The following is a 9,121-nucleotide window of genomic DNA, read 5'->3' on the forward strand; positions in this document are numbered from 1 at the left end:
GTGCCCCCCCTTCCCTCCTGTACACTGCAAGTCCTTTTGCCACCTAACCTAGCCGCCAATATGGAGAGCGACCCATTGATTGCCCAGATGGAGGATCTTGAGGTACGTTGGCGTTGGTACTTCTGTCAGCCTGCTGTGCTTACTTACGCTCGAGAGTCTCTTCAACCCGAGGATTAAACATCTATCATTTTCATTGAACATTATCCAGCTGGAGCACTCTGCTCAGCCAAACTTGCTATTCACACGGCCAAAGGTCTTTGTCAAAACAACAGCAGACAACAAGGATGGCATGCCCGGCTTCATTTCATTGATCGAAACGGTAAGGCCACGTATCATTGAATACTGGACATGCTCGATTTTTCTTTTTTAAAATGCGCCCTTGCCAAGGAGTCAGACGAAGAGTTAACATTACCCACGGCTTGGCAAGCTGTGTTCTTGGCATCTTCCATCCAAATCCTTTTTTCCCTTTACTGTTTGAATCGTGCGGTTTTTCCTTTTTTGTTATTGCTAACATCTCTTGCGCGTGTGATGAATTTTTAGGTCGACTATGAGCACATTATGTCGTGGACCCCCGAGGCCTCCATCCCTGGCTTTGACGAGGACTCGTATGTCGATATCTCCGGTCAAGATGATCACGACGGTATGTGTAGGCATCACAGAGAGAGGCTGGATTGCCTTCTTGAGTGCTGGATGGTGTTAATAATACATGTCTCCGCCATCAATTTTAGTCACCACGTTCGTGGCTCCTCCTCGATCGCCCGATCCAAGACGCCGATCATTCCATCCTTCAGATTACGCCGTTTCTATCCCACTGCGGAATATTTACTCGCTTCTTGTCTATCCTCCGCGTGTCAAGGATCGACATGGTTCCATTATCGTCAATCTAATCGGCGGAGAGTCCCTGCCTGCATTTTATTTTCATGATGAAGGACTGGCTTCAAAGGGGAAGGCAAATGCTGGAGGACCACCTGTCTGGGGTGGAGAGGAGCTCTTGCGTACGATGGAGAAGTGCGTGGACGTGGTCGGGAGCGCGATCGAGCCTGGAGTATATCTTGTGAATGCAACGCAGGCGGACAAAATTAACCATGGAGCTGCCTCACCCCCACACCCTCTTTCGCCCAGTGTCGATAAACATCCGTTGCAGGAGACTGTGCAGGAGGAGAGACTATACCCTGCACTAGAGGAAACCAATCCATTGCCTGTAGCACCAGCCGACAGAGTCTCTCACGATTCACATGATGAAGAATCCAACAAGACTTCGGCATCAACCACGACCGGTCCTATAACGGTCGAGGGCATGCGTCGACGGCGATCTCTTGTAGAGAATGGTAGGAGCAAGGCGATTGATGGTCAGCAGCTGTCAGCCTCAGTCTCTGGCTCGCCTGTACCCGGAGCTACTAACAGCTCAAATGGGACGCAAACTGCTCGTCCACGGACGCCTCTGCCCTTTGAGAACCATATCGATCCTCTTGTGAACGTAAGTGTCTACAAGAAAGTGTATATTTTGTCATGCTGAAGCCATGGTTGGACGATATTTTGTCTAACACAGGAATCAAATTTCGTTTACTCTAGACCGTAAAGGAAATGAGATGGAATATCCTGGAGCGGTTCTCACAGGTCGCCAGGTTTTCCAGAGATGCGGCTACGAACATTCTCGACCATCCGATCACGAAGCAGATTTTGCCTCCTCATGTGCAGCAGCGTATCCAGGATTCTGAGGCTGCGAAGAGGGTCATGGATGATTATGATTCCGCTCGTGTTTATTTAGCGAAATGGGCTGCGACCGTCGCGGATCAAGGAGATCGTGAGCGCCGAGAGACCCGTGAAATGGACCGACTTCACTCTGGTTCATCGCCTTCTGGCAAGCACCGTGCTCACGGGGACCATGGACGTCGTATCAATGATCACGAGGATGAGGAGGGGCCGCTCGGGGCATTCAACGTGCTTGACGTGAGTTTTACATACTGAAGCACATGCAAATGATTTGATCCGCTTCCTTTATGTTTTTTGTGTTTTGCCCGCCCTTCTCATTTTGCTCTCGCAACTCTTCCCTGTAATGACCCTAGCTTGAAACGGAGTGCTCGATGATCCACCACACCAGGACAGATCCTCTGTCACCAATGGATTGGTTCGCCTTTTTCGACGATATGGGACGACTGATCGTATCGGAGGCACAGGTCCGCGAAGCAGTCTTCCGCGGAGGAATCGATCACGATATCAGGATCGAGGTCTGGAAGTTCTTTTTGGGCATCTATCCATGGGACTCTACTGAAGCCGAGCGCGTCGTTATCCGGACCACAAAGGCGTAAGGACTGCGATAGTAGATCAAAAGCGATTTGTGTCTGCGAAACGTTGAATGCAAGCGGAGGAACTAACATATCGCTGTATCTGTTTTATTTTCCTCCTTCAGAGAGGAGTACTATGCGCTCAAGCGGGAGTGGTTCGACGACCCTGCGGTTCAAGAGACTGAAACGTTCCAGGAGCAAAAATTGCGAATCGAAAAGGACGTTCATCGTACCGATCGTACCATCTCATTCTTTGCCTCGGAGACGCTGCCCAATCCTGCAGGAGATTTCACAGGCGTTGGATCGAATGAAAATTTGGAGCTATTGAAGGACATCCTCTTGACTTATAATGTCTGGGCCGCTAAGGGATCGTCATCGGAGCAAATCACATCACCATCGCCTGTGAAAACGACGGTGACCACTTCGTCTACCTCATCAGCATCACCACCAACCGCGTCTGCGGAGGCAAATCATTTGGAGGGATATGTGCAAGGGATGTCGGATCTATTGGCGCCTGTCTTTGCGGTCATGGGCGATGAGGTGATGGGATTCTGGGCGTTTGTCGGATTGATGGAGAAGACCAAGAAGAACTTTTATCGGGACCAAGTCGGAATGCAGAGCCAGCTTGAGACTCTAGGTAAACTGATCCAGGTGCTGGATCCAAAGCTTTACAGACATCTTGGTAAGGGGTTTAAACGTTTTTATATCAACAAATCAGTATCGTTCTTTTTTTCTTTTTACCATGTACTCATTCACTTTTGTTTGCCCCTGATTGAACACCTGAATCTGTTCTTGGCTTTTAATTAGAAAAATGCGAGGCGTTGAATCTGTTCTTCTGCTTCCGTTGGCTCCTTATTTGGTACAAACGCGAATTTGAGTGGGTCGATATCATGCGGCTCTGGGAAGTCCTCTTCTCAGACCATCTCTCGACCCAGTTCCATCTGTTTGTGGCAATGGCGATTCTTGATAAACACCGAGATGTCATGATGGATCATCTGCAAGGCTTTGACGAAATTTTGAAGGTACGTCCGTCAAACCCCGCTTCTTTTCTTTGATACTCATATACTCATATATGCATGCATTCATGTATGCTAGTTTCATTTTCGAGTTTTTTTTTTTAACTAACGCGACTCTCTTATGCCCATGCATAGTATGTCAACGACTTGAGTATGACAATTGATCTTGAGGAAACACTTCAGAATGCCGAGATTATATACCGCCGATTGGAGCATCTTGTCGAAAAGGTGGACGCCAAGCAACAGGGACAAGAAGCAGCAACATCATTTACAGCAACAACCTCGGCTCCAGAGCTGCCTGCGACCTTGCGTAACTTATTGAAGAATCGTCAAAGATCATAGGCAGGAACCATGCAGAGACTCATGGAAATAAAAATTGTGCGTCGAGAACTGATATATTCATAAACAATTGAGGCGTTCGAATGGTTTATTTTCACAATTGGTGAAAGAAACATGCAAGAATCGGAGGCTATGCTACAAGAAATGGGAAGTAGAGACTAAACGAAGGATATATTTTACAGAGAAAAAGCCAAAAGAAGGGAAGCGTTGGAGCAATAGAAAGATAAGAATAACTAGTACAAGGGAATTGAGCTATTCAAATGAACGAGATAAATATAAAAAAAAAAGATGTGCCAGGTAACTTGAAACGCGCAAGCTTTAGGCCAAGGTGGTGGGGTAATACATGTGAAGTCCATTTGCGGAGGCCGACAGAGCTTTACTCTGAGCCACGACACGCTTAGCAGCCTGAGTTGTGATAGCGTAGAGTGAAAGGCTGTCCAGGGGGCCCCACAGACGTGGGTCAACCTCATACGCTGATCCATTGTTGGAATTCGGGGCACATCTCATCGACTGACAGGATGGTTCGCACTTGTTGGGGGAGCACTGGGGTGGTGTCACAGGGCGGTAGCCTTGTGTGCATCCCGCCGACGATGTAGTCCTCACGTGCATAGGATGCGAGCCCGAGTATGAGACGTCCATCCTGGATGATGGGCGATAATAGTCCTGCTCCTTGTCCAATGGGTGTACGACCCCCGATCGCGAGAACGTGTTGGGCATAGCCATCGGGAGGTGAGTCGGTTCCTGGCCATAGGAAGACGAGTATCCAGCCATGTCGACGCAGTAGCTTCCTGATGCACTGCGTTGATGCTGGCTTCTGAATGAGGTTGGCAGGGATCCGACACTGGCGCGGTGAGAGAAAGTTGATTGCGGGTGATTACGCTGCTGTTGGATCAAAGGTGAAGGTCCTCCGTGCACCATGTCCTGTCCAGCACCAATGCCCATTAATGCGCTCACCGACGAAGCCGAAGAGAACCGTTTATGTGTTGGCACCATGGCGGGCACTTGGGATGTGCGAGACAAAGAGTCAGATTCGTAGCAGGGCGAGCGGTCCATGGCATCCTCAAACGCGGCATTGGCTGATCTTTTACGCTGCACGGATTCTGGGGCTCCTGATTGATAGGTGTATGACATTGGAATTGGTGAGGAGTTGCAGTTCGCAGTTGGTCCTTGGTATACTCCAGTTGCAGACGCCTGCTGCACTTTGGATGAAGCAGGCAGGTTCATGTACTGGGACTGAGAGGGATGTGCTGCTAATGTGACCAGTGCTTGACTCTGCTGGCTGTACATCGTGGAAGCGGGGACTCGCTGGTAGCGCATAGTGGAGGCTGTCTTTTGGTGGATCTGCTTTACCGAATCGATGTAATGAGAAATCGAAGCCATTGAGAGTGCAACTGGAGCAGTCGTCTGGGATCCCTGGCTGCCGACCAATGCTGATCCATGCTGTCTCATTAGTCCAAAGTTTGGCTCCACTGGAGTGCTGGTGTAGTCCATTGGTGAGATTGGGGACTGGGCTGCAGCCACCTGCTGTTGGAAAGCCACCTGATGCTGCGACGGCATGTAGTTGCTGGTAAACTGGGTCAGATTTGCGAGCCATTCCGAGTAGTGATCCGAGCTGGTGAAGAGTCGAAAGTCAATACCATTCAAAAACTGCATCTCGAGGTGGTTCACGTCCTTGATTTTCATGCCTGTGATATCCGCCCAAGTCTTGTTGGTGAAGGTGTTGTCGTCCAAGAACTTGTTGGCGAGAATCAGTGCACCAGTGAAGAAACGATACTCGGCGCCCTCGCCTGTGTTGACGATCTTGTTGGACTCTTTGAGATTGATCATCAATTGCTGGATGTACTTGAGCGACAGCAGAACAACGCTTGGGGAAAGAAGAGTGGCACTCAAGACATCAAGACAAAATTTACGAAACACGGGCTTTGGCTGGACAATATCCGACTCGGACATAATCCTCCGATGGGTCGGCCGACTTGACAGGCGCTGATGCTGGTGTGCTCGAGAATGTGCCGAGGACGGGAGAGGCGTTGATGGGGCTGTTGAGTATGGAGTCATACGGCTGCAGACCTCGCATGGACAAGGCGGCGAGTTGTCGCCTGGATGGGGCGAGGATGGCATGGACGAGGGAGGTGTTCCCACACAGAGGTTGTGGCTCAGTCTCCTCGTGGACTGATGACCGTAGAGCATATAGCATACCATGTGGGCCGCAAACTCAGCGAGCTGGGCGACCGACTGGTGCTGCTGCTGCTTTCTGCTTGATGGAGAAGACTGCGCCGAGGATGAGACAGGAGCGAGGATTTTGGTGTTGATGGCCAAGGGGGCGACAGACTGCAGATGCTGTGGTTGCTGCTGGTGCTGGTAGTGCTGTTCTGGCTGCTGCTGGCGATGTGGTGGTGCAGGACGGGAGCGGGAGGTGGAAGAGGGTTGATGGAAGGCGCTGGAAGGGGTGGCGAGATACTTGGGATGGGATGGATGCGGCTGTTGCTGTTCTTGCTCCTGTCGGTATTGCTGTTGCGATTGCGGGCCCTTGGCGTAGGTTGGATATACCTCTGCCTGGCTATGGTATGGTGGCGTCGGATGATGATGGTACAGGTACGAGGGCTGCTGTGCTATCATCGACATGGGGCCCTGGTGCACATGTTGGTGCTGATTCTGGTGCCTCGGCTGCTGCTGTGGCAGATGGCTGTGCGGTGCTGCTGTTGGATACATACGAGACTCGTGAACGACGGCGACGGGGGGGACGGGGATATACCACGAGTGTCAATGGAGGGGAAGGGAAGGGAAGAGGGGGGACCGGAAACTCGTCTCTTTTCTCTGCTCGCTCTTTACTCTCACTCACACTCACTCTTTCGCTTTTCTTTCAGGGCACTGCAGTGAAAAATGGGAATAGATCAGCGGGGTGGCGGTGGTCCAGGTGCAGGAGAAATAAAACAATGGAGAGGGGGAGAGAGGGGGAGAGAGAGGGAGAGAGAGAGGGAGGGAGAGAGGCAGCGAAGCAGGTCGAGGAGGACAGGGCTTTGTATGGAGGTGGAGGTGGAGTTGATGTAGTGAAGAGAAGAGAGGAGGGGGGAGGATGTGTTTTTCCTGTTGGCTAATGGCATCCCAGTCCAGTATAACTGTAGGCGGTAGTAGTCAATAGGGTGCTTGGTGTGCGAGTCAATCAAATCAAATATGAATATGAATGTAAGAAGCAGTGGTATCTTTATTATGTGTGTATGTGTGTATGTAAAAGGGTATGAAAGAGAGTCCGCGCCCAAAGAGCCGCGACAAAGCCCAAAGGCAGACCAAGGGAAAACAGAACCAGAGTGTAAACAATTCCCTAAACAACAAACAACACCCACACACCCACACTCACATACTCGCTAGACATAGTCTACCCACAATAGCATAACATAACACAACAATACCAATAAAATAATAGAGAGCTGCTCCTTATAAGATCCATATACCTGTTGACTATGTGGCATGTCCATCAACTCCCACTGTGCCCTGCCACCGCCTTTTTTTTTACGCCTCTTCTTGAGTACATACTTGTAGTGCACCACAGAAGACAGCGTCTGGATCGCATGTCTGTGTGCCCCTCTTTTTTTCCTGGGCCAATAGACCATTAGGACTATTAGGGTTGGATAATATATGCAGAGACTAGACAACAATTGAACAAAGGGCCTAGAGCTCGTCCTGCTCTTCTTCCCTTCCTTCCAGTCCCGGTCCCAGTCCTGCGAGTCAAGTCTGCGGGCTTCAATCTCAATCGTATCTGTCGTAAAACCTATATTCGCCGCCACGGGGCGGATGGAAACCGATTTGATGCATCATCATCATCATCTTCATCATCAAAGATATCCTCCACATAATTCCAATACCTGCCCTAGATATCCGGGCCTCCTTCGAATGAATGAATGGACGAATGGATGAGTATCCGATTTGAGTCTCAGTTCTATCTATCACCAGAACAATGACCTTCAAGATCTGTCCCCACTCTCCGTCCGTCCGTTCCTTGGGTTTGTACAATGCATATACCAATGTACAAAAAAAAACTCTTCTGCTATCGAACTGTGTACTTTTTTTTATTCCGTTCGCTCCAGCCTTGAACTAACGAAAGCAGCCCCTTATGGCCTGCTTGCTTCTCTCACTCATTCTCGGTGGATGTACGGGAGAATGAGGAGTGTTGCTCAAAAAAGATCACTGCCATCACACAAATACGACGGGTTGCTGCTCCCATCCCAGATGGAAAAAAAGGAGACGGCATATTGAACTGAAGGAGCAAAACAAGAGCAAGTTCAAACTCGTTCCCTTTGCGCCTCTCTTCTCGTCATCATCCTCGTGCTTGTGCTTGTCAAGGCAAATGGATCATACACGGACGGCCCTTCAGGAACCCCATCTAATCCTACCAAAAAAGAACAGAAAAGAAAGGGCTGGGGTAAGCAGGAACTGTAACTGTTGTTGTAGCACGACACTAAAGCCGATGAAAAATGAGCGATCGTAACTAGAGAAAAGTAATAAACGTGGTATTTCTGAGGGTCAGCGCCTTGCATTAACGACGGCTCTCGGGGGTTTACTACACATCTTGCGAGCATTATTTTTTTTTGAGAGAGAGATGAACAACTCACGCCGTGCCCTCCTTCATACCAAGTGGTGATGTGGTGTTGCCCCATGATACCGGCCGGGACCATTCCCTCCCCCCTATACGAGTTCCTAACCTTCAGGCACAATCGAAGCAATTTGCTCCGCAGAGACCTAGCACGAAAATCGCGACTTGTCAAGCAATAATTCTTTTTGTCTCCGTAAAGGTTTTTTAAAGGCCTACTACTATCTACTACTAGCTCGCTCAGTTTGCAAAAAAAAAAAAAAAAAACGAGCGCAACATTGTTTGCCACCTGTCATGTCAATGCTTGATTCGTGGTGAAGGTCATTGCGGTAGCAACCCTTCGCTTCCTGTTCACGAAACAGTGCTAACATCAACTTCACCCTCGCCCCCCTCTCCCCCTGTCTCCGGCGGAAGAGGCACCTCAAACAGAGCCTAAAATTGAGCTTGCTCGTCTCGCCCCGCTCGCTCGCTCAGGACGCGTAACTATATGAATGTATGTAGCCCTCTCATGAGAGCAATAAGAGCATCCTCATTATCTGTCTATGCAATTCCATGTGCGCGCACACACACACGCTCTCTTAATGTACTGTTTGATTTCTTTTTTCCCGACAATCACCACGAACCTCTTCCTTCGACTTGAGCCAGCACAAAAAAAAAAAAGACCCTTGCGGGAAACATTGCGGCGGCCTGTTTGTAGGCCATTATTGCTACGATCGTTTTTGTTCTTAAGGCGTAAACAAAAATACAATAGGAGTTCTATCGATTGGATCGTCTACTCACCCCTGCTCTGACACTTCTGTAAGGTTGGATAGGTTCAACTAAGTGTAATCATAAAAAAAAGATCGCGACGAAAGAAAGTCATTTTTCTAGGCATTTATTGTCTCCGACAAAAAGAG

The 9,121-nt window shown here is 49.4% G+C and overlaps 2 protein-coding genes across 2 annotated transcripts; one reads left to right on the plus strand and one right to left on the minus strand.

Moving 5' to 3' along the window:
- Positions 1 to 242: 242 nt before the first annotated feature.
- Positions 243 to 3,732, plus strand: BC939DRAFT_192503 (rab-GTPase-TBC domain-containing protein). Its single transcript, XM_051550535.1, has 7 exons — positions 243 to 640; positions 729 to 1,477; positions 1,573 to 1,950; positions 2,067 to 2,305; positions 2,411 to 2,967; positions 3,093 to 3,307; positions 3,437 to 3,732. Exons 1-7 carry the CDS (start codon positions 559 to 561, stop codon positions 3,641 to 3,643), a joined length of 2,427 nt encoding a protein of 808 aa, XP_051411317.1. The 5' UTR covers positions 243 to 558; the 3' UTR covers positions 3,644 to 3,732.
- Positions 3,733 to 3,958: 226 nt separating this feature from the next.
- On the minus strand, positions 3,959 to 6,349 carry BC939DRAFT_503946 (cyclin-domain-containing protein; the record flags this gene model as incomplete). The annotated part of the gene is made up of 1 exon (XM_051560463.1): positions 3,959 to 6,349. The coding sequence occupies one exon, from the start codon at positions 6,347 to 6,349 to the stop codon at positions 3,959 to 3,961; it is 2,391 nt and encodes a 796-aa protein (XP_051411318.1).
- Between the last annotated feature and the right edge of the window lie 2,772 nt (positions 6,350 to 9,121).

This window comes from Gamsiella multidivaricata (assembly GCF_025024155.1).
Source record: "Gamsiella multidivaricata strain RSA 2152 chromosome Unknown BC939scaffold_40, whole genome shotgun sequence".
In the NCBI taxonomy this organism is placed as follows: Eukaryota; Fungi; Mortierellomycota; class Mortierellomycetes; order Mortierellales; family Mortierellaceae; genus Gamsiella; species Gamsiella multidivaricata.